This window comes from Kogia breviceps, chromosome 15 (assembly GCF_026419965.1).
Source record: "Kogia breviceps isolate mKogBre1 chromosome 15, mKogBre1 haplotype 1, whole genome shotgun sequence".
Classification (NCBI taxonomy): Eukaryota; Metazoa; Chordata; class Mammalia; order Artiodactyla; family Physeteridae; genus Kogia; species Kogia breviceps.
Window position 1 is genome coordinate 25,074,789 of NC_081324.1, and position 24,418 is coordinate 25,099,206.

A 24,418-nucleotide genomic window follows, 5' to 3' on the forward strand; every position below is an offset into this window, starting at 1 on the left:
CAATACACATATAAGAGCCCACTCATGACCTGGAAACTAGTAGGTGCTCAGGAAGAAGTGCATGAAATGAAAACTGCTCCAATATGTCTGACTCGCTCAGGGCTCAATGGATCTGTGAGTGAGGTGGGGTGTGAGGTTTAGACATTGTGGACCAGAGTAGAACCCAGTGTGACGGATGCTCCCAGCTCCCCCAGCTCCTCCTGGGAGAAGAGGGGAGGGAACTGCTCTCCTCTCCTCTCTCAGGGATCAAACCTCTTCAAAAGCACTGACCAGACGCTCCCTTCACTTCTCAAACTGTGAATACTCAGGAACAAAAATGGGTCTCTCACAGTGGCTGTGTTCATTATGTTTTGAGGTTATAGCAATTGTGAAGGACTATTGGGCTGAAGGCTCTTAGGGGAAATGCTTTTTATCCCAATTCATAAATTGTTTATTCAGAAGAAAGAAGCCTCTCCTATTTTTTCCCTTGGGAGACTTAACTCTTGCACATTTTCTGGTTTAGCATTTTGCTCTCCTTGGCTGCATATAAGCACAGGTGCCCAGCGTGTGGCCGGGGCAGCACTGCTAGAAGGGCAAAGCATAACCAGCATTTGCTGCTTACTGAGGGCTTTGTTATTCTCTATTACGTGTGCTCCCAGGTCATTTCCTCCTCAGGAAAATCAAATACTGACCGCTTCAAGATAACCAGGCCCATGCGTGCTCAATGAGTCACTCAACAAACATGTCACATGCCTGCTGGTGTGAAGCTCCATGCTTCATCCTATGTTGGGTACAGAAGAAAGAAACTTACAAGTTACTGTCACGAAGCTTACGTTCCAGCCCAGGGGGCCTGATCTTTTTGAAGATAAGGATCCTTTTTGAAGCTCAAAACATTTCATGAACCTCTGCCTGGCTATACCTGGCTCGTATGATTCAGTAATGTTTTTATGTGCCTTTGTGTTGAATCTGTCACAATCCCATCTGCTCACATTTGAAAACTAGCTGTATGTGTATGTGTGAGAAATTGTTTGCTCAGCATACTAATGGAGTTGGGGGTCCTTATGTGTCTGAAGACCCTCTGCCCTCATCCCCAATAGCCTGAGGAGCTTAATGAGTGTTCAGGACTATTGGAGGCTCAGACTACTGGAGCAGGCGAGAGCATCCCTGACAAAGGAAAGGAGGAGGCCACAAGCTCCCAGGTGGGAAGGCACGAGTTGCAGACCATGGTGAATGTTGGGCAAAGAAAAAAGGAAGGAATGACACTTCCTGGGGGATATAAATAATCTAACTTTTGTCTAATCCTACTGTTGTCTGTTTTAGGAAGGCTTCATCACTACCCATCTTTCCGATGAGCTTTGCATCGGGATACACATCGTCCTTTTACAATTTTAATCACTGAAGCTTTGTCAATTGCCTGTAGCCATTTCCAAGGTGTCCTACCCTCCTCCCTGCATGGACAATCCCTTGGCCTGTAGAGATCAGAGCAGGGTCACACTCCTGGCCCTACTCTGTCCCATCCCGCCCCAGCCCCTAACACCACGGCTACTTGGTCACCACCTTTCAGGCACCTGGGATTGGACTGGAACACACTTCTGTCCACTCCTGGCAGCCCCTCTCACCCCACGGGTTATGGGGATTCCTGACACTCCAGTGCTCATCCTACAGCACCCACTGTGGTCTATCTACCCCCGTCCTGACCCCCACCCTTGGCACCTCACATCCCAGAGTTACTTCTCCCTCCTCTCCCACAGGTCGATCACAGTCACACCCACTTTCCAGTTACATCTCTATGTGGTGAGGGCTGGGAGAGAGGGAAGGAAACGAACATGGAGGGCAGGCACCTAATTCAGGAAAGCTTCCTGGAGGAGGTGATGCCTGGGTCAAGTCTTGGCTTCCCTGGTGGCGCAGTGGTTGAGAGTCTGCCTGCCGATGCAGGGGACGTGGGTTTGTGCCCCGGTCCGGGAAGATCCCACATGCCGCGGAGCGGCTGGGCCCGTGAGCCATGGCCACTGAGCCTGCGCGTCCGGAGCCTGTGCTCCTCAACGGGAGAGGCTACAGCAGTGAGAGGCCCGCGTACTGCACAAAAAAAAAAAAAAAGAGCCCGTTAAATGTGGGCTAGGATGAGGACGTTGTCAGGCAGGCAGCCTTCAGCAGAGGGGACAGAAGAGCAAGGCCGAGGTGGTGGGAGCTGGGCATGCCGGTAACACCCTCCAATCGTTGGAGGCAGGCAAGCGGACAAGGTAGGCAGGACCCACGTGGTGGAGCCCGGCATGCGTGCTGGGAGTCGGTGGTGAGAACAGAGTCACTTCTGAAGGAGCAGCAGCAGCAATGGAGGGGAGGGCACAGGTAACCAAGACGGTGCAGGGACAACACGCTGACGTCTGGAGCAGAGGAGCGAGAGAGAGGGAGGTGCAATCCCAGCCGAGGTTAGGACCAGGGCAGGAACAGTGGCAGAAGCTCAGAGGACGGACTCCCGGATCTCTGCTCAGTAGGCTCTGACTTTTCCTTCTTCCAATGACTGTAGCTTATTTGTTTGTTTCTCCCCCCTCCTGCTTCCCCCGCTGGCACAGACTCCCCAGAAAAGCTAAAAATGCATCTCATCTGATCCACATCAGAGGGTGGATGAGCCGGGGCTTTATTACACGCTGGTTAAAGCGGTCTTGTGGGAGAGGATGGGCTACGTTATAATTGCATCTTTGGTCACCTCCACCCACCCGGCCAAAAACCTGGTGGAGCTGCCTCTGTTTAGACACCGTTTTACAGAAGGGCTCCCCTCCGCCCTTTAGCTGTTTTGGATTAGTCTTGAAGACTCAGCCTGCTGGCTTGGGAAAGAGATGAGAGGAGGCAGGGAGCGGAGAAAGGGTCGTGTCCTCCCACTCGCTGCCTGTAGGGAGAATGGCCTGGATGGGTTTGGAGATGTGTCTCTGGGGATGGGCAGGCAGCTCTGGAGAGGCTGGGGGTGGGGTGGAGCTGTTTTAGAAGCAGCAGCAGCTCCCTAGGCAGTATTTCTCTTTATGATTCTTAAACTTCTGCACTGTTCTTTGGGCTTAAGCATACCATCTATTTAGAATTGAGTATCAGAAGGTGGGGGCTGTCACTCCAGCTTTGAAAGAAACATTTCTGGAAACGAGCCAGCATTCAGTGTCATTAGTAAGAAGTACAGGGAGATCAGCTCAGTGGTTTGTGACCACCTAGAGGGGTGGGATAGGGAGGGTGGGAGGGAGGGAGACGCAAGAGGGAAGAGATACGGGAACATATGTATATGTATAACTGATTCACTTTGTTGTAAAGCAGAAACTAACACACCATTGTACAGCAATTATACTCCAATAAAGATGTTTAAAAAAAAAAAAGAAAGAAGTAACAGCCCTTTCCAGGGTTTCCTCCCCCTCCATCCCTCTGGGAGACCCCTGGGGGTGAATCACGACTGTGACTCACCATGGAACACTTGGGAATGCTCACAAGGGAGTGCTCTGGTGTGAGGGCGAGCTGTAGGTCTTAGGTGGTGGGTTTGCAGGTATTCTGTGTGAGTTGTTTGCATGCTTATAAGGCTACTAGTCAAGAGGAAACATCGTGCATTCACGTGATGTAGACTTTCAGTTACACACTCACCTTCTCTTCACAAACAGGAGGCCAGAAAATGATTGTGGATCTCACCCTCTGTTCCCAGCCCCCCATTAGGCATGATGGGAGATATAGGGGAATTATAAACCACACATGTTTCTTATTTCATTGGGGAAACAAGATTATACATGTGAAAAGCTAGGCAAGACAGTAAATGGGCAAGGGCCAAGGGATAATATCCTAACTCCTGAAAGGGGGTGAGAGGAATGTGCATTAGTCAGCTATTGCTGTATAACAAAAATGCCCCCAAACTTTAGCTGCTTAAAACAACACTAAACATTTATTATCCTCATGATTTTTATACCCAGAAATTCAGGAGCAGCTTAGCTGGGGAGTTCTGGCTCAGGGTTTCCCATGAGTTTATAGTCAAGATGTTGACTGACTGGGGTCATCTTAAGCTTGATTAGGACTAAAAGACATGTTTCCAAGATGGCTCACTCAGTAGCTAGCAACTTGGTACTGGTTGTTGGTGAGGTCTCAGTTCCTTCCCATTTGGACCTCTCCATAGGCTGCTTCCATATCTCCCAACATGATAAGAGGTTTCTCCCACAGCATGAGTACCCAGAGAAAGCAAGGCAAAAGTGGCAATGTCTCTTATCACCTAGCTTTGGCAGTCTCACACTATCACTTCCCTGGCCACACAGACCAACCCTGATACAACGTGGGAAGGAATTCACAAAGTGTGAATACCAGGAAGTGAAGATCATCAGGGGCCATCCTGGAACCTGGCTGACACTGATGAAACATCACCTTGGGTTAGAGGGGGAGGGTGTTAGGGAAGAAGTGAGACTGGAGCTCGGTCTCTTCCTCTTCGGTCTCTTCGAGAGAGAGAGGTGGGCCTGGAGGTGTGACTGCTTGAAGCAACAGGCACAAGGCTTAAATGAGCATGGTGTGTTTGGAGGGCAGTGCACAAGCCAGCTTTAAAGAGAGATTCCTGGTCAGAGATCACTGGGAAATAACGTCAAGACCAGACTCTGGGGGACTGTGACAGGCAGACTGGAATGGTGGGATCCCCTAAAGGGAGTCATCAAAATTCTGTAGTAAAGAAATGACTAGGGCTTCCCTGGTGGCGCAGTGGTTGAGAGTCCGCCTGCTGATGCAGGGGACACGGGTTCGTGCCCCGGTCTGGGAAGATCCCACATGCCGCGGAGTGGCTAGGCCCATGAGCCATGGCCACTGAGCTTGCGCGTCCGGAGCCTGTGCTCCGCAACGGGAGAGGCCACAACGGTGAGAGGCCCATGTACCGCAAAAAAAAAAAAAAAAAAAAAAAGAAATGACTAGATCCAGGTGGGGAGGCTCAGCCTCTTACTATCTGGGTGCCTTGAATGGGTCGCTTTAATCCTTTAGGGCTCAGTAGCCACATCTGTAAAATGGGTGTAACAAATGAGTTAATGCATGTGAAATAGGTATTGACTAGAAAGCAGTAAAGTTTTGATCATTTGCAGCCAGACCCTCCCAGGGTTCTTGAAATTCAGATGGTGCCAAAACAACCTTCTGGCTTCCTCTCTTCCCTGTGTTCTCTGTTGCTATATGATAAATGTTGGACTAACCAATGGATTCCTGAGGCTGAAATCATGGTCTCTTCCACTATTGGAGACTCCAGCTCCCATGCATAGCCTGCCTTTCTAGCCACAGGAATATTACTATGTCGTAGGCAGGTTCTGGTCAGACCATGGGCCACCCCTAATATCCTACAGTTGTATCCTGCAGGACTTGATGGTTCTCATCCAGTTCCCATCTGATCCTCACAACCACCTAGGAGATAGACAGCCCAGTGTCATTCACTCCACTTTACAGACAGAAAAACTGAGATAGAGTTGCTGAAAGGCCCCAGAACAAATCAGCAGTGATCAGACATTACAGTAAATCCCAAAGAGTTTGGGAGTTTTGTGAAAGAGGGGAGAGAATTCGAATCACTCAACTTTTTTTTTTTTTTTCACGGTATGCGGGCCTCTCACTGTTGTGGCCTCTCCCGTTGCGGAGCACAGGCTCCGGACGCACAGGCCTAGCAGCCACGGCTCACAGGCTTAGTTGCTCCACGGCATGTGGGATCTTCCCGGACCGGGGCACAAACCCGTGTCTCCTGCATCAGCAGGCGGATTCTCAACCACTGCGCCACCAGGGAAGCCCTCACTCAACATTTTTAATAGTAACGGTTTTAAAATTCAAATATCACCAAAGAGTGCATATAGAAAAATAAATTACCTTCTACCTCTCACTGGCAGCTCTCCAACACCATCTCAGAAAGAACCAGTACCCAGTTTTTATTGTATCTTTCCTAAGTTACCCTTTGCATCTACCAAAAAATATGTGCATGTGGTCATCTTTTTCTTTCCAAACATGGTAACAAACCACTCTCTATGTAGCATGCTTTGCAGTTGAATCTTAGATCTATTCTCCATATGTCCGTATACAGATATGCCTCATTCTTTTTAATGGTTGCATAGTACTCCATGGTGTACCCAGCTAGCCCTCCACTGATGAACATACTGTTTGCTTCCAGTCTTTGGTTATAGATGCTGCAGGGATGAGCTTTGTACCTAAGTTGGATACATGGGATAATGAAAATAATATCCATAGGGGAAAATTCTAGGTCATCAGAATTAAAATCTCTTTGTATTTAATCTTTATGTCTTTAATCCTGAGTGATGCTGAGCATTTTTCACATATGTAAAAGTTTTTTATATTTCTTTTTCTGTGATCTTCTTGTTCATGTTTTTTTAAGCTAAAACACTTTTTGCAATTTTCTAGCAAGCTATAGGTCTTTTCCTGATTTAATATAAGCTCTCTCTATAAAGATTAGCCCTTCATCATATGTTTTGCAAATATTTTTCCCAGCTTATTTGTTTCTTACTTAGAAGAGCATTTCCCTTTGAGATTATAAAACAATTCTCCAATTTTTTTTCATAATTCTTTTTTCTTAACCTTTTAAATCTTTGCTGTACCCATCATTTACTTTGGTGTAAGGAGTGGGGAAGGGGTCCAAATTTTGTTTTGTTTTGTTTCCTACATGATTGGCCAGTTTTCCCGATCCCATTTACTGAAAAATCCATCTTAAAATAAAAATTGAAATCCCACTTTTACTATTTGCTAATTTCCTACGTATATGAATTTATGTGAGTTTGTTTATGGACTGCCAGTGACATTTTATTGATCTGTTTCTCTGTTCATGATCCACTACAAAATATTTTACTTTTATGACTTTATAATATGTTTTCTTGTCTGGTAAGGCTGGTCTCCTTACTCCCATTAGTCACCTGTTTGAGAAATCTCTTGGCTATTCTTAAATGCCTATTTTGCTATATGAACTTTAGAGTCAGCTTACCTAATTTCAATAGAAATTCTGGTTGATATTTTTATTAGGACCATATTGCATTTATTGAACTATTTAGGAGGGAACTGGCATGTTTACAGTATTATGGCTTCTTATCCAAAAGCAGCATATACCTTCCATTTAAGTCTTTTTAAAGAGTGCTTCAGTCATGATTTAAAACTTTCTTTGTATGGATCGTGCACATTTCTTATGAGCGTATTCCTAGGTGTTATATCTATTTTCGTTGCCAAGTAAATGGGATCCTCTAATATATTTTTGAACTTGTCCACTGTGCATGTAGGAAAGTATCCAGTCATATCCTCTGCAAATAATGATGTTTTTTCACCAACTCTTTTCTAACTCTTTTTTTTCTTTTTTTTTTTTTTTGTGCTAGGCGGGCCTCTCACTGTTTTGGCCTCTCACTGTTGTGGCCTCTCCCGTTGCGGAGCACAGGCTCCAGACACACAGGCTCAGCGGCCATGGCTCACGGGCCCAGCCACTCCGCGGCATGTGGGATCTTCCCGGACCGGGGCACAAACCCATGTCCCCTGCATTGGCAGGCAGATTCTCAACCACTGCGCCACCAGGGAAGCCCTAACTCTTTTAACCTTGTATTTCTTCAACATTTTTGATCTTGAGACTTCAAAGGAGGACCAGACTTCCTAGGTACAAGGAACTTGCTGAACCCATTCTGGCTCATCAGTACGTCAGCCAGGCTTTTATGGGCTGGGGGCTGAGGAGTGCAGATGGGGTGGAGGATGCTTGTCCCTTGAGAATATTTTCACTGTAATTTTTGATAGTCTGGAGACCAAAACTCTCAGCGCAGATGAATGATGAATGGTGGTGGGCGGGGCGGAGGGGGTGGGGATAGTTACTTGGAAGGTGCTGACTGGTAAGGCACCCTCCCCAGAGGCTGTGAAAGTGTCCTGTCCTTGGTGCTGCCTGCTGTGGCTGGGGACAAGTGTGGCAGAGGGAAGGAAAGCTCCCATCCCCTGAGATGTGCACTGGAGAAACCAAACGTGCAGGGGAGGCTGGACTCTGGGCTGTGCTCTAAAGGGGGTGTTTGCTGTACACCCTCAAGCAGTCTCTCCATCACAGCTGTCTAGCTCTGGGGTCCTGCCCAGACAGCTGTGTAGCCCAGACACCCACCTACTGGCTCCCACATCCCTGATTGCAGGACCCAGCTCACACGGGATTCCTTCTGGGTTCCTATTTCTCCCTATTATTTTGCTGTGAGTTAGTACTACTGCTCAGGAAAGTCAGAAGCTCCTCAAAAGCAGGTGCAGGGTCTTGTTTAGAGCCCCACACAGCATGAAGCCCCAGTCAAGACGTGGTGAGTGATCAATAACGTTTGCAAATTGACTCATATTCCATGAGTAAACCGCTCGTGACAAATGAGTTTCCACCCACATCCTAATTGTCCTTTCTTTGGAGACGGCTCCTGGAACCAAACAGCCATCAGTTCTGCAGCGGGCAAGAGAGAAAATTATAGCCGAGGAGGGACAGGGCTCAAGTGTAAATAAGAAAAGGAAATGCTTGGACTTTCTCGATGCAATAAAAGTTCTATATAATAATATTATATGGAACTAACTGTGCAATTAAGCCCGAAAATTGCAAGCTTCCAGTTTACCCTTCCAGCCAAATGCCAGGCATCTCATGGTGGATGGCGTCTGCTTAGAAGAAAAGTGCAAGTTTTGAGGCAAATCTGAGGTTTCACTTCCTTTGGAAAACACAGGCAGGGGTGGGATGCTTAAGGCCATCCGGCTGGGCTGCTGATCCAGGCCTTATCTCCAAATTGAAGTGGACAGCAGCAGGGAGGCCAAAGTGTTTTTCAAGAGCTGAGGCATAACTAGGGCGTCTTATACCTGGATGAGGCCTGGGAGTGTGATCCTGCCCTCCTTCCTCCCTCGGCTTCTTCTTCACCCCAGAGCTTCTCCCTACCCCTTCTGTCCCCAGGGGTCCGGGGCAGGGGTGTGGCTGTGAGAAACAGGTCAGAAGATACACTATCCTAGCTGGTTTCCAGCTGCTCTGCCTTGCCCTTCCAGGACTGCCTGTTGCGACACCTCCTCAAATGCAGCTCCAAGCAGATTCCTCTCCCATCCAGAAGCTTCCCTGACTTCCTTCCCATGGCCTCTTACACACTCCGAGTGCATCTGAGGCCTCCTCTCCCTGCCAGCCCTTCCCCAGGGGAGTTCCCCAACCCCACCCCAATGGAGTCCCTGCCCCTCGGCCTGCCCCCAAGGGACCCTGTCCTCACCTCTGGCCTAGCTCTTAGCACTGCTATCTTTATCTCCCATTTTTCTATGAGGTCTTAAGGAATTCCATCCCTTTCATCCCTGTTTCTCCAGCCCCAGGTGGGTAAACTCTGCTTAGGAAACCTGGAGCCCGACAGCTTGGGTTCAAGTCCCAACTCTGCCTCAGTTTCTCCATTTGAAAAATGGGTTTTGGAGAAGATTAAGTGAGAGAATCTACATAAAATATTTAGGTCAGCAACTCACACCGAGCACTCAGTACATCTCAGCTGCTAGTTTCATTCTGTCGATATCAGCTGGAGGAATCTCAGAAGGAACCCTCCATCTCCCATATGTTGGATCTCTGTCAAGCTGGGTGCCTGTCTGTTCCTCACGACCCCACACAGGGCCTGGAGGATTGTTTGTAATGGATTAGGGCACGTTCTGGAGAAGCAATTTCCAGACCCTTCCCCGGGCCACTGCCCAGCTCTACACCTACCCCTGGCACTGCCCAAGAGTTGGGAAGATAAACCCAGAGCCTCGTCACTCTCCCTCCGGGGTAGAGAGAGGGAACATATCATGCATCTTTTACCAAACTGTCGAGTCTCCAGCACCCTGCCCGGTGTGGTCAAACGCTAATCCCATCTTGACACTGTAGAACACGTGTCCTCTGAAAGCCCAATGTGTATTCACACTTATTTCCCTGTGTAACCTGGCAGCATCCCTGAGACACCTGGGTTGGGGGTGGAGGACAGAATCAGGAAGTCCACAGTCGGGCACACAGCAGCCCCAAGACAGCAGAGGTTGAGCTGCTCGTGACCTCAGAATCCAAAGATCCGCCCTGGAACCAGAATATTTAAGTGGATCAGCTAGAGGACACCATAGCACCATCGAGTGTGTGGGCAGCAAGGGACGTTCACAGCCTCCTGGTCTCACATAAAAGAAGAAACCGGGGCTTCCCTGGTGGCGCAGTGGTTGAGAATCCGCCTGCCGATGCAGGGGACACGGGTTCGTGCCCCGGTCCGGGAAGATCCCACATGCCGCAGAGCGGCTGGGCCCGTGAGCCATGGCCGCTGAGCCTGCGCGTCCGGAGCCTGCGCTCCGCAATGGGAGAGGCCACAACAGTGAGAGGCCCGCGTACCACAAAAAAAAAAAAAAAGAAACCGAAGCTCAGAAAGGGAAACCTGGCCAGTCCGAGGTCACCAGTAACTCAGCTGCAGAGCCGAGATGAATTGTCAGTGCAGACTTTAATTGTGCCTCCTCCCCAAAAGCCTCGTAGCCCCTTTTGCCGACTGCACACCTGGGCTTTTCTCAGCTCCTCCTCTTCATGCCCTTTCCCAAAACAGGCCTCGGCCTTTTTCCGCTCCAGCTCTGGCCCTCTCACCTGGCAGCGCTTTCCCTTCTCCCAACATCAAGCCCCCTGGCCCGGCGGCAATAGGAGATGCACAGGGATCCCTGGGCTCACAGGTCAAGGTGGCGGCTTGCACGGCACAGCGCGCTCAGGCTGGCCAGCTGTGTAAGCACCTTGGTGCCTTCTAGAAGAAACACTAAACTATATCCCCAGGAAAGGTTGAAAGAAGTGGTGCCTCTTAGCCCACTCCAAACACAACTCCTCAAATAACTCACAAAATCTAAACCATTCCCACCCCTCTGCAGGAGACGGGCCGCTTTGGGCAGAAATGCTAAAGGAATAGCGCTCCCAGGGGCTCCTGCCTGGTCCCCACCTCCCCACCCTCCTGTGAGCTCGTGGCTGTGGAGAGCATAGCCCACCCGCCCACCCGCCGGGACACCTCCTGAAAAAGCAGCCAGAGGCAGCTGGGATTCTGAAACTCAGTAACCCGGGGCCTAGTGCTGTTTACGGGAAACAAGTGATTTATTTTATTATCTAAATTTTCTGTGGTTTAATAAGCCTCCCAAGGAGTTTTCTGGTTCGGGAAATCGCCTGTAATAAACACAAGTAGTAAATCCTTTAGTTGGAACATAAAGAGGTGTGCAATTTCTCTTAAAAGAAAACAAGTCTTCCCCCCTCCCCCGCCTTGCCCTCTAATAAATAAAGGATGAATACATAATTAAAGAACCACAGTTTGAAGGGATACCACTTATGTGTCTGGCCCAGACTCCCAAGCCCAGCCCAGCCAGTGCTCTAGCCGTCTGAGGTGGGACCCTCCCCACCGGCGTGCTAGGGGCCTCAGCCCCTCCAGGCCATGCAGCCCCTAGACAACCCACCCTTCCCATCTTTCCTGCAAGGTTACTGTACAGTGTGACCCCCAAATTATGGCCTCAGGGAATACATGAGATTTCCAGCGTTATTGGTGGATGTTGTGACCTTAACCTCACTTCACTTTTGTTTCTTTATCTGTAAAATGGGTATAACGCTGGCCTCGCCTGCTGCCACGCAGGTGAAAGTGCTTTGAAGAGTAACAGGTTCCAAGCCACCCCCTGGGTGAGGGGATGGGGGCAGGGGCCCCGGCACACCCACTTGGGGGTTCACCCAGATGACGTGAAGAAGAGGTTCCTCCCGGGGGAGATTAAACAGCTCCAACACTCAGACGCCCCCACCCCACCCCAGAACCAAAGCCCAGGTACAGAGCTGCCCCTCAATCTTGCTCACCCATCACTCAAGCTGCCCTCTGAGGTAGCCCTCAAGTCTGTCCCGAGTGTATGTTTCATCCGGTAAGAATGTAGGGGGCGAGAAGCACACCCTGGATTTTGTCCCCCGTCAAAACTCCCAGTGGGGGTTCTAGACCTTGTTCTGATAAAACCAAACCAATGTGGAGTGTGGAGGTGGCGATGGTGATGAGGGTGGAGGTGACAAGGAATAGATACAGCGTGATACAGTGGCCAGGGTCTCGGTGACAAGTCAGGAGGTCCGGGGTCTCTGTCACTTACTTTGTTCTCTGACTTTAGGAGAGACAGTTCACCCAGCACGGGCTTCGCTTTCTCGCCGGCAAAGTGGGCCAAATAATGCCTTCTGTAGCCAGGGATCCTCAGAAAATGTATAGAGGAAAGTGGGTGTGCTCAACAGACACACAGCACAGTTAAGTCAGGGGGCTTCAGAGGACAGTGAGGCAGGGACTTGAGTGCCTGGTGTCAGGAGAAGGAGCTCAGGTCCCCAGGTGTAGGGAGGTGGGGAGAATCCTTCTGTGTGGGGTAGGAACACAGGCACTCGTGCGGGGCCTGGCCTCTGCCCTGTCAAGTCTTATGCTGTGGGTGGAGGGACCAGGCATTGGGGGAGAGGGGGGCGGGGAGAATGGGGGAGCATGCCCATGTGCTGCCGAGAGGGCCTGTATCCAGCTGTCAGGGAACATCTGGAACATCCGTCACCTTTTGCAGAGGAGGGAGGCTCCGAGCTCATTTCACAGAAACCAACCAGCTCCAAGCCCTGGGCCCAAGGCTGAGCTGGGGACCGTGGCCTCCAGGCGTGTCTCGGCAGGGTGGCAGAGCAGGTGGGGGCAGGCTTCATGCAGCTGGGAGGGCTCTGCCCGGGAAGCTCTGGCAGGTGGAGCAAAGGTTGGAAGTTGAGGAGGCCCTGCCCAGCCTTCCAGCCCACATGTCTGGCCCCAGCCTCTGCGGCATTCCGGGGCCCGGGGGTGTGGCTGCCCTGCTCAGGGGAAGTGCTAAGAGCAGGGTGGGGTGTGCCCAGCAGAGATCCACGGGTCTGGACAGCTACTTGGGCCAGGTCTCCCTGCAGTCTCTCCTGCCCTGGTCCACCAGCCCCTTGCAGGTTTCCCTGCCTACACAGACCACAGAGACTAAGGACCTGCTCGAAGGAGGCAGGTAGGTGCTACCTAGCCTCATTCCCAAATCTGGAAGAGAATCTACGTCCCTTCTCTGCCCCTGTGCAACTCCACCCTCACCCTCATGGCAGGGGTGAAGCTCCAGGCCCAGGCAGGGGAAGAACCAGAGGCTGGAGAGGGGGTGGGACCACTCCCAGGGCGGTGGGAGCCTGACAGCTGGGGCCAGTCTGCCGTGGGGATTTGGCAGATGGAAGCAACATCCTGGGCCCCAGATTTGCTGACCTGAGCATGACTCAAGGAGGCACTGGACTTGTGGATCAAGGCAATAGAATTTTCCTGAAAGTCACATCACTGAGGTAGCCATGGAGGACAGGAAAGAGATGGGACTGGAGCAGAAATCAAATCCCTGACCTGCTGTTTTCTAGCTGTGTGACTTGGGGCAAATGACTTAGCCTCTCTGATCCCCATCAAATGAGAATCATAATAAGGATGAAATGAATAGATATAAACACTTTACGAATGATAAGGCTCTGTTCAAATGTCAGATGTCCCCAGTGCAGAGGGCTGGAGCCACCCACTGCCTTTTGTGACTTCAAGGCTCTCTCCACCGTGTATTTGAACAGACCTCATTCATTCAGCGTCACCCATGTTCCTGCCTAATGGCATCCTGGGAATGATACAGACACATAAGAGACAAATCCTGCCCTGGAGCAAGTGAGATCCATGCCGTTACTTCCCCATTTCCCACATAAGCAAACAGGGCAGCAGGAGTATACACATAATTTGCCGATCCTTGCACTTCGCATTCCTAGTAAAACCAGTCCTAGAACACGGGGTGCCTACTAGCCAGGCAAGCCCACACCTGTTTGGGGGCACAGGCTTGGGCATCAGAATACCTAGTTCTAGTTCCAGCTCTGACACGAATGCGCTGTGTGACCTTGGGCATAAGCTACTCACTGTGCCTTATTTTCCTCATTTGTAAAATAGGCATAAAGTTTCTACCAGCCTTGCCTGCTTCTTTGAGTGAGGAGTACATGAGACAGGAGGTATAAAAGGACCTTGGAAGACTACAATGTCCTCCACATGCTGGGGTGGCCCTGGGAATGTCTTTGGGAGAGGTGATTAAATAGTATGGTCTCTGCAAAACTATACAGAAGGGCAATTCGTTTCTGGTATGCTGCCACCTCCCCTGTTAGGTGTCTTTGTCCCTCCCGGACTTCCTAATCGCCAGCAGTGTTTGAGTACCTCCTCTGTCCCAGGAGCACTTCATGTGCCTTCCCTCATTTGATCCGCCCAGCAACTCTTACCATCCCCGCTGAACAGGTGAAGAAACTGAGCTCAGGGGGGTGAAACCTAGTCCCCGAGGCCAGGATGTGGACCCGGGAGGTCTGAAAGCAGGGCCCTCACTCTCCACCTCCCAGCATAATCCACCCCCGTTGTCAGATGGCTGTCAGCCAACTTCAGGCACACGCTGGCTGAGAACAGCTTCTTGTGTGATCCTGCTCAGGACCCAGGTTAAACACGTCTTCAGGCGGGACTCTAGAAATCCAAAGCTTTCCAGATCCAAATGATCTGGGGCAGGTCCTTCCTGCCCGTCTGCCCAGTGAAATCTTCTTTATCCTTCACACATCAGACAGGGCCCCTCCTCCTGGAAGCCTGCTCCGATCCTCTAGGCCACAGGGGTCTGTTGCCTCCCTGGCCATACCTCTCTCACTGGTGCTCAGTCCTGAGCCCCCCTGGCCTGCTTGGGTCTTAGGTCCCTGGTGTACAACCCTCAGCCCTGGCTCTGATTAAATCTCTAAACCTTTGGGGGCTAGGGTCCAAATCCCCCTCCCCACAAGTCGGACTTTGTAGGGGGCAGTGTTATAAGGAGAATGAACGTGAGCTTTGGCACCAAATGCAGCCGGGTTCAGACCCTGGTTCGGACACTTGTGTGAGGCATTGGGCAGGTCACCTACCCTCTCCATACTCTTTCTTTACCTCTAGATTGGAGGTGATGATAAAAATACGTACCTTTCATGGTCGTGTTGATTGAAGAAGGCTTAGAGATGCCATGACCGACACATTACAGGCACTTGATAAATGGTAGCGAGTATTGATTGTTATGATAAATGTTGGCTTGCCTGCTTGATTGATTTAGTTATTAGAACAGGACACAAATAAAAACAAAAATTCAAGTCACACTCAAGAACTTAGTTCGGAGGACTTCTAGAGCCAGGTTTCTACAGTGCAATTCTCTAAGTCCAAGGCCCTCTCTCTCCTTCCAAAGGCTCCAGCCCCACCTCCTCTCTGATCCTCTCATAGAAACACCCCCTCCTCCTCTTTAGCTGGTGAGCTAAAGGGCATGACCCATCTCCCTATAGTGAGAGAGGGGAGGCAGGTAGGGTACCTGAGGCTCGTGATGTTCTCATGTTACAGTTGAATTAATCTAGGCCAGAGATGAGAAGCGCTGCCTTTGCCAGAAGGCTACTTGGACATACCTGGGCTCTAGAACCTTCCACAGAGGGCACAGGCCCAGGGGAGGCTGTGGTGAGCCTCACGTCCTCTGGAATGGGGACCACACCTGAAAAGGTTTCACCCACCCTGCATTCTTGCTCTTTAACCTCCTTCTTCCCTTTGCAAGCTCCTCTTTCCCCTTTTTCCTCCTCCGCCTTTATTTCTTGGCTCTATATTTTTTCTATCGCCTTCCTACCAGAGGTTCATATTTTGCATCAAGCCTCTCCTAGCTGTCGAGCGGTTTGGTTTTGTGTTTGTGTGTGTGTGTGTGTGTGTGTGTGTAATTTTCTTTCCTGAGCATGTTATTCTTGGAGAAAGAGTGCCCTGGCTTGGGCGATGGGAGGGATGGAAGGGAGGGGATGGAGGGCCTGGGTGCAAAGGTCGGGGCTGGACATGGCATCCCCTCTGGAACACTGCTGTCTGCGGGCCCTCCAGGCATGGGGATCTTAGGGTCACCAGGGAAGCTTCCAGAGTGTAGGCAGGTGGTGGCACTTCTTCCCAAAGAGTCAATAAAACAGCAAACCACAGCCCCCCTTCCCCTGCTACCTCCTGCCAGGAAAAGCAGCCCCGAGCTCTGTGGTTACATCTGTTCCTCCAGGAATGGGACAAAGACTCCAAACCATGCCATGGTGAGAAGTCGCTGCTGGACAGACCAGCCTTCAAGTCCAGGGTCACCCAGGCCTGTTGCCCCCTCCTCACTGCCAGGTCCGCTGTGTGCTTTCTAGCCCCTCACGGTCATGACGCTGGTTATCAGATTTCCCTGGCCATCCAATGACAAGGTGAGGAAAGGGAAGCCCAGAGAGGTGGTGGGGCCTCCCAGAGTCACACAGCTGTGGTTTCTGACCCCCAGGCCCAAGCAAACCAGCTCCAAAAGCATGGGAAGCAGGACATTTAGCACAGGGACGGTGCTCTCCACCCCTCAGAGGGCTCGGGTGAGACACTGATCACCTACACCCCATCCAATGGGTTCCAACTCCTCTATTTAAGAAGGTGGGGATAAGTGTAAGGAATTGTGGGAATTTTTCCTGAAAAACATTTTAAAACATCTTTGTCTTTATAGGAATAAGCCCTTGGCAAGCAAGAAAACTTGCGTGAAAGAACTAATTTCCTGAGGTTTTAATGATTTGGGCTTTTAATAGTTGATGGGGCATCTCATTCACGAACAGTCTTTTCAGGTGAGAAGGTTCCTGTGAGGGTCAGAACGCTGCTACCATTAGGGTAGCTTCGTGGGAATTAGAAAAAGGTGTCATTTCCTCGATACATCTACTTCCACCTATCAAACCAGTGTTGTAATATATCTGATTTTGTCAGAAGACAGCATTTAACGCCATCTGCCAGAAATGACAGCTATCACAAATCCATAATGTCTATGAAGTGAATGGTGCCTCTGTGTTGCCTGTTGTATTATCTATTATCTTCCTGTGTTATCTATTATGTTATCTATTGCTGTATAACAAATTACTCTGAAACTGAGTAACTTAAAACAAGAATAAATATTTACTATCTCCCGGTGTCTATGAGTCAGGAATTCCAAAGCAGCTTTGCTAAGTGGTTCTGATTCAGTGTCTTTCATGAAGCTGCAGTCAGGATGTCAGCAGGGGTGCTGTCCTCTGAATGCCTTATGGGGACCGAATGACCCACTCTCCCGGTGGCTCACTCACACAGCTGGTGACTTGGACCTGCTCAGTCCCTTGCCACGTGGACCTCGCCATAGCACTGTCCTGATGACATGGCAGCTGGCTTCCCCCAGAGTGAGTGAACCCAGAGAGAGCCAGGCGGACACGGCGATGTGTTGTCACTTTTTGTTACTTTAGCCATTCTGATAGGTGTGTGGTGATATCTTATTCCTCTTCGGTGGATATTGCTGCATCTTTATCACGGTTGTTATGTCTATTTAGAGAATGAATGCACGGCCTGCGGGGTCTCTGGCCCGTTTTAAGAAGGCAGGAAAGCAGCAAGGCCTTTGCTCTGGGAAACCTCTTGAATACCTTCCCCGGGCGAGATTGCCGGGGGGAGGCTAAGGCCCTCCACCACCCACAGAGGAGCAGGGAGGAGGTGGGCAAGAGCGCCCAGCACCCTGACACCCCACCGGGTCCCTAGTCCCTCCAGGCCACTTGGGGCACATATTGTGGGCCTGGCACTTCTCCCTTCTCCCCTTCCACTGCCTCTGCCTTCTCAGGGCAGAAACATCCCGAAGATAAGTATGTGGGGATCCCCAAAGCTCTTGCCACTGGGTGGTGGGTCTTCCAGACTTTGTTTTCCTTTTTCTTTTCTCCCCACTGTAGTTGCAGCTGGGTAAGGGCCAGGCCTTTGCTAGGATTTATCCATGGGCCACAGCCAAGCTTTGCCCCGAGTAGCAGGGCCGTCAGTGCCCTGGCATAAAAATTGAGGTGGCCTGTTGTCCAGGTTGAATCTGTTGACCTGGGTTGTGAATTCTGCTCCCTGAAGGGAGGGGTTGCCTGCTGTCCTCTGCACCCCCCCTCCCCGACCGCTGGCGGCTATGACCGGCCACACTTCGTGTTTTATGTATAGATAATGCTGAGGTGTCTCAGAAGAGGCTTCTCCCCATAGAGATACGTTTCCCTAAGAGTAACAGAATACAGACGTGATAAATTAGCTAACAATGAGCTCGAATTTAATATTGAATATAAATATTTATAGGTCAAATGGCTCACAGATATACACATATAGGAGGTCAGTATTTTCTAAAAAATCAAGAATTGCAAATGAGGGAAACCTCATCAGCTAAGATGAAGCCAGAAATAGTCAGAAAGCAGAACGCCTGCCATAAGGCCCCCATTCCCTTGCTGAAAATGGGCCACGAAATCGGTTTGAAGATTCCTAGAAGCTGTATCTGTTTGCTAGGGCTGCTATAACAAAGTACCACAGACTGGAGCTTAAACAGCAGAGATTTATTTTCTCACAGTTCTAGAGGCTGGAAGTCCAAGATCAGGGTGTCGGCAGGGTCGGTTTCCTCTGAGGCCTCTCTCTTCGACTTGTAGGTGGCTGTCTTCCACCCTGCGTCCTCACGTGGTCTTCCCTCTGTGTGTCTGTGCCCTGCTCTCCTCTTGTAAGGGTACCGGTCATACTGGATGAGAGCCCTCTCATAGGACCCCGTTTTAACCTTCATTCCCCTTTTAAAGAGCCTACCTTGAAATACAGTAACACTCTGACATACTGGGGGGTTAAGACTGCCACATATGAAGTTGGGCTGGGGAACAACTCAGCTACTGTTAGTAGCCCCCTCCGTTAGTACAGGCCACATCAATAGCCAGAAGTAGCAAAATCTGAATCTGTTAGAGGAGTCAGAGGATTTGTGAAATAAACCAAAGCATTCTCCCAGAGGGAGCCCTGAGCCATGAGAGAAAATTCCTCCTTTGGCGCTTGACCCACAGACGTCGCGTGAGTCCGTAGCGGCCACCATTCCCATAGCATACAGAGCAATGGAGTTTTACATGGCTGTCCATCCCCACGTTCAGGAATTGCACATTCCCAAAGTGGAATTCAGTGAAATCGTGCCTGCGAGAAGATTCCACAGCCTTTGCTAAAAGGCAGACGCCAGCTGCCCAATGACACGCCCAACTCCAAGGGCCTTTGGGGTCCCGGGAAGAGCCCAGTGGTTCACCGAGAAGCCCCAGCTTTTGAGCGGGGCTCTGAATTCCAGGTGAGATTGGGAAAAGCTGAGGAAGAGGGGCCGGGTTTCTAGCAGAGGGGGAGGGAGGGGAGCCCCAAGCAAACGCAGGGGGGAGGTGGGCAAGCACGCCCACCGGCCTGGCCTCCCTGGGCCAGGGTCCCAGAGCTGCCATCCCCTCCTGGGACCATGTCCTCTAACCCGGTGTCTCCCTGTGTGTGTCCCCACAGGGCTCTGGCTGAGAACATGGCCAATGGCATTGACGAGCTGATCGGCATCCCCTTCCCCAACCACAGCAGCGAGGTCCTGTGCGGCCTGAACGAGCAACGGCACGACGGGCTGCTCTGCGACGTGCTCCTGGTGGTGCAGGAGCAGGAGTACCGCACCCACCGCTCCGTCCTGGCCGCCTGCAGCAAGTACTTCAAGAAGCTCTTCACAGCCGGCACCTTAGCCAGCCAGCCCTACGTCTACGAGATCGACTTTGTCCAGCCCGAGGCGCTGGCCGCCATCCTGGAGTTCGCCTACACCTCCACGCTCACCATCACGGCCTCCAACGTCAAGCACATCCTCAACGCCGCCAGGATGCTGGAGATCCAGTGCATCGTGAACGTGTGCCTGGAGATCATGGAGCCCGGGGGGGACGGGGGGGAGGAGGATGACAAAGAGGACGACGACGACGACGAAGAGGACGACGAGGAGGAGGACGAAGAGGAGGAGGAGGAGGACGAGGACGAGGACGAGGACGAGGACACGGAGGATTTTGCTGATCAGGAAAACTTGCCTGACCCCCAGGACATCAACTGCCACCAAAGCCCTTCCAAGACGGACCACCTCTCGGAGAAGGCCTATTCAGACACACCCAGGGACTTCCCCGATTCCTTCCGGGCCGGCAGCCCCAGCCACCTGGGCGTGATCCGGGACTTCTCCATTGAATCTCTGCTGAGGGAGAACCTGTACCCCAAAGCTAACATCCCCGACAGGAGACCCTCCTTATCTCCATTCGCCCCAGACTTCTTTCCACACCTCTGGTCAGGGGACTTTGGTGCCTTCGCCCAGCTGCCCGAGCAGCCCACGGACAGTGGGCCCCTAGACCTGGTCATCAAGAACCGCAAGATCAAGGAGGAGGAGAAGGAGGAGCTGCCCCCACCTCCACCCCCGCCCTTCCCCAGCGACTTCTTCAAGGACGTGTTCCCGGACCTCCCCGGGGGGCCGCTGGGCCCCATCAAGGCAGAGAATGACTATGGTGCCTATCTCAACTTCCTGAGCGCCACCCACCTAGGGGGCCTCTTCCCGCCCTGGCCGCTGGTGGAGGAGCGTAAGCTGAAGCCCAAGGCCTCTCAGCAGTGCCCCATCTGCCACAAAGTCATCATGGGGGCCGGGAAGCTGCCACGGCACATGAGGACCCACACCGGGGAGAAGCCATACATGTGCAACATCTGCGAGGTCCGCTTCACCAGGTGCGAACGGAGGCCTGTGGGTGTGAGGGGCGGGGCGGGGAGAGCCCGGGGCCACGGGGGTGGAGAGACACCCAGGTCAGGGGAGGTCCAGCTGGATCCTAGATGCACAGCAAGCTCATCGCCGGAACAGGTGCTAGGCATTAGCTGGTGCGGTGATTTTCAGATATTTTCTTATATATGCTATTAGGTAGAAGGCCAAGATGCAAAAGAGATAAGAGCGGAGCTGTTCTGGTTAAGGCAGGAGTGGGGAGGGGGGGATCTCAGCACCCGCTGTAGATCCAGGAAAGCCGGTTTGAAGCTCCCCGATGGAGTGCAGCCCCTCCTTTATTTTATTTGGAGCCTGGACAGCATGCCAGGGCCTGTCTTGAATGGATTACCTATACTACCGCCCCTGGAAGTCAGGGAGGGCCATGGCCTTTGTCCACCGATAGGTGACCTGTCTCCCAGTGGCTGGTCAGCCACTCGTAAGCCCAGCTGGGAAATGGCGGAGCGGGGACTTGAACCCCAGGGAGACCCCTGTAGGCCCTTTCAGTCCCATTTTGGGTCAGACCTAAAGGGTGGGCCTCCTTTTACGTCCTCCCCCTTGACTGTCCATGTTGGGAAGAGGGTTAACTTTGTGCTGTTATAAAAGTTGAACTTTGAAATCAAGACATGATAAGCCTTTCATCTTTCCCGGACTCCATCCCATTCAGCACGCGTGTGTTGTGTACCTTCTCTGCACAGCAACTTTCGTGGCCAAAACTGACTGGTGGGATGACGAGGGATCCGGTTTGTCCAGTGCTAGGTTTTGATGGGGAGGTACGGTCTATTGGTGCCGACGGTGGTCACTGATGTGAGGCTGACCTTCCCAGCCGTGTCCACATTGCGGAAGGTTCTGGTGAGTGCCCTGCATCAGGGCTTGGTCATTTCAGTGTGTCGGATGTGGTTACCTGCCCTGGGACTGTGGCTTCCTAGACCAGGTCCTTTCTCCACATTGCCACTGTCCCCATCAGAGAACCCGCCTTGAGAAACCCACACGGGTGCTGCTGTCACCCCATATCCCCCTAGCTGTTCATCTTTGGGAATTGCTGGGGGCTCATTCTTTTGATTTGCCCCAGTGGGCCCAAAGCTTTGGTTTTGGAGGAGAGAGTGCAATGTTTTGCATCAGGTTGATTATCAAATCAGGGGCAGTGCTTCTGGGGGAAAAAACAAGATGAGTTCTGCTAAGTAACGAGACTCACTCTCTTTGGCGGCTTGAAAACTCTATGTGAGGCTGCCAGAGAGGGTACAGGACTATGTTCAGCTGACAGTTGTGAAAACGGCTCTGCAGCCTCTTCCGGTGACTGCTTCGAAGCACAACGCTGATTGTTTCCAAGGTGGCCTTGGGTCCCCTCACAGCTGCTTCTGTGAAGGAAACCCCAGCAGAATCTCCCAGCTGCTCCGAGCCGACAGTGAAGGGAGAATTTCCAGGTGCAGAGGGCAGGGCCCCCCATACCCCGGGTGTGTCCCCTTCCACCCAGCAGTGCTGACCTCAGGCGCTTGCTTCTCTTATCGCTGCAGAGCAGCTGGTCCCAAAGTCCCCGAGATTCACCCCCTCTCAGGTGCCCCCCACTAATGGCCCTTCCACTCTTATGTCACCTCCACCTCCCACCCTCCTCTTCTCCTAAATTCACCTTAGATCCACAGAACACCCGTAAAGCCTTGACAAAAGCACAGGGATAACGGAAGATAAACCAGAGCCCGGTCCAAATTCAAGCACAGTTCATGCATCTGGAGCCAGTGCCTCTCCGCAGCCCCCTGGGAATGACTTCAAGACGTGGACACTCTTCACAGGCCTGATCCAGAAAAGCCAGCCCCTGAGTCCTGCCGTCTGGGCTCCACCTCCTTTGCTTGTCCCCTGCGCAGATGGCTGACACCTGGGGACACCCCTCCCTCCAGGGGAGACCCTGGTCTGTGGCCTCAAGGGGATGTGCTGCATCTCAGCATACCTCAGAGCGAGCCTGCCCTGCCCCCCCACCAAGTCCTCATCTCCCTTCCGTTCCCCACTTCCCTCCGGGCCTTTCCCACACTCCGCTTTCTCTGAGGGCCATGCCGGTCTCTGTCCCTGCCTTCCCTAGGGAAAGTTTTAAACTCAGTCAGTCAAGACAGACTTCTCACCCTCTTGACACCAGAACATCCTCTGCGTGGGCCTCCTGGTCTGGGCCTCAATGCTGTGTTGTATAGGAGGGTCGCATTCCAGAACCCTCCCTCGCAGCACATTCCTGCTGATCACTCAGGGTGGCCTCTGTGCCTGCTGCTCACCACCCTTCCAGGCCAGACCAGCCCCCGGCCCTGCCCTCCCTGCGGTCTAGTCTTGCTCAGCAGAACGACAGCCGTCTGGGCGCCCAGGCCTGTCTCCAGCCGACGCAGCTTCCTTCCCGCCTCCATCCACATCTCCCCTCTCTCGATTCCCACTGGGCACTGGCCCTCCTGAGAAAGATCAGAGAAGCTCTGGGGGTCCCCCTCCCAGGAGCAGAGATACCGGGAGTGGGGAGAGGTTGCAGGAGAGTTTCTTGGCCTCCTCCCCTAGGGACTTTATTTCTCACTGTGGGCTGTCATCGACACCCCTCCCCATCACATTCTTTGGAATCGCTGGTTCCTGGCTTCCCTCCTGTCACCTCCCCGGAGCTGCCTGCAGGATTCTTTTCAGCCTTCAAAGAGCCTCAACCCTAGCCTGTCCAGGTCCGGGTGGCCTGCAACTCTCTATATAGCCAAAGCCCCCTCGCAGCCTTTCCACGGGGACCCCCTTTGTGGCTGACTTCCTGCAGCCACCATCCGTTAACACTGCCCTCCTTGCTCAGCTGGAGGCTCTTCAGCAGCCACTTAGAGCAGCAGCTGCTGCCTCTTTGACTCAGAATTCCCAGCCTCCCTTGCAATGCAAAGCCACTACCTGGGACTGGACCCCCCCCCGACGAGGCTGAGGGACCCCTGACCTGCTGCCCTCACATCCTCCTCGTGGACACTATTTTCCTTTCTGGAGCCCGAGTCTTAGCTTAATCACAGCTGAGCTTCTGCTCTCCGGTCAGGCCTCCTTTCCTCTCTTCCTGGTGTTGGTCCCAATTCCCCTCCCTCCTGGGAGACGTCGGAGTGACCCACCCTCCCCCTGCACGGTGGCCCAGGCTCTGAGTTACGGCCTCCGATGCCAGCTCCCAGCATGTCCACGCCCCGTGGGAATGTCATTCCTCACGACTTCAGCGGCACAATATGGCGGAGGGGCCTTGGGTGTCCTTCCAACAGAGTCCCTTCTGCCCCTGAGGCCCCACTTAGCGCTCTCATTCTGCAACCCCACCATCACGTGTCTCTTCCTTGGTGTCGGGAATCTCACCTCCGAGCCAGCTCTAGATTTCAGCCAGACCCACCACTGATTTTTCCAGCTACGAGACACCCCTGGAGCCCCAGGAAAGGTCTCAAAGGCTTCAACCAGACTGTGTATCTCTGGGCCCATGCTGTCCCCTCCTAGCTCTGGCCATCCCATGATCACCTGGACTCCAAGTTCCTCTGTCTGTGGCTGAGTCTATGCGTCCACCCCCCTAGCCTGGTCCAAGGTCACCATTTTCTTCCTGAGGACGGCTGCAGCCTGTGCTGGCTGCAGAGACAGCTCCTGATGAAACTGGTCCTGTGGCTCTGACTTGGGAGAGAGAAACAGTTCCAGGACTTAGGGCAGAGGCAGCCTGGACCAAGGTTCCCCCAGACCCTCCTCGTCAGGATTCCTTTACTTCTATTCCCAGAAAGTCTGGAAGCCTGGGCCAAAGGTCAGGACTACAGGGTTAGAGGGCCAGAGGTGGCCCCTAGGATGGGCCTTGAAGAACGGGGAGCCCGTGGGCCAGGGAGGACAGGAAGGTATTCATCCTCTCCACGTGCAGAGGGACGCTGCTGCCCTTGGTGGGGCTTTTCCACGCCCGCCCACCTCGCAGGGCCCTCCCCCTCTCCTC

At 52.3% G+C, this 24,418-nt stretch overlaps 1 protein-coding gene across 4 annotated transcripts in view; it reads left to right on the forward strand.

Annotated features, from left to right (window-relative positions):
• Positions 1–24,418, forward strand: part of ZBTB7C (zinc finger and BTB domain containing 7C) — a 379,174-nt gene that overhangs the window by 345,411 nt on the left and 9,345 nt on the right. For 3 of the 4 annotated variants that reach the window (XM_059040959.2, XM_067014838.1, XM_059040953.2), the window contains one exon: positions 19,242–20,468. In XM_059040959.2, the coding sequence (XP_058896942.1) occupies positions 19,258–20,468 (1,211 nt within the window). In that variant the 5' untranslated portion in view covers positions 19,242–19,257. Of the gene's footprint in view, positions 1–18,977; positions 19,045–19,241; positions 20,469–24,418 lie in introns of those variants that run through there. The other variant, XM_067014839.1, reaches the window with a different exon arrangement.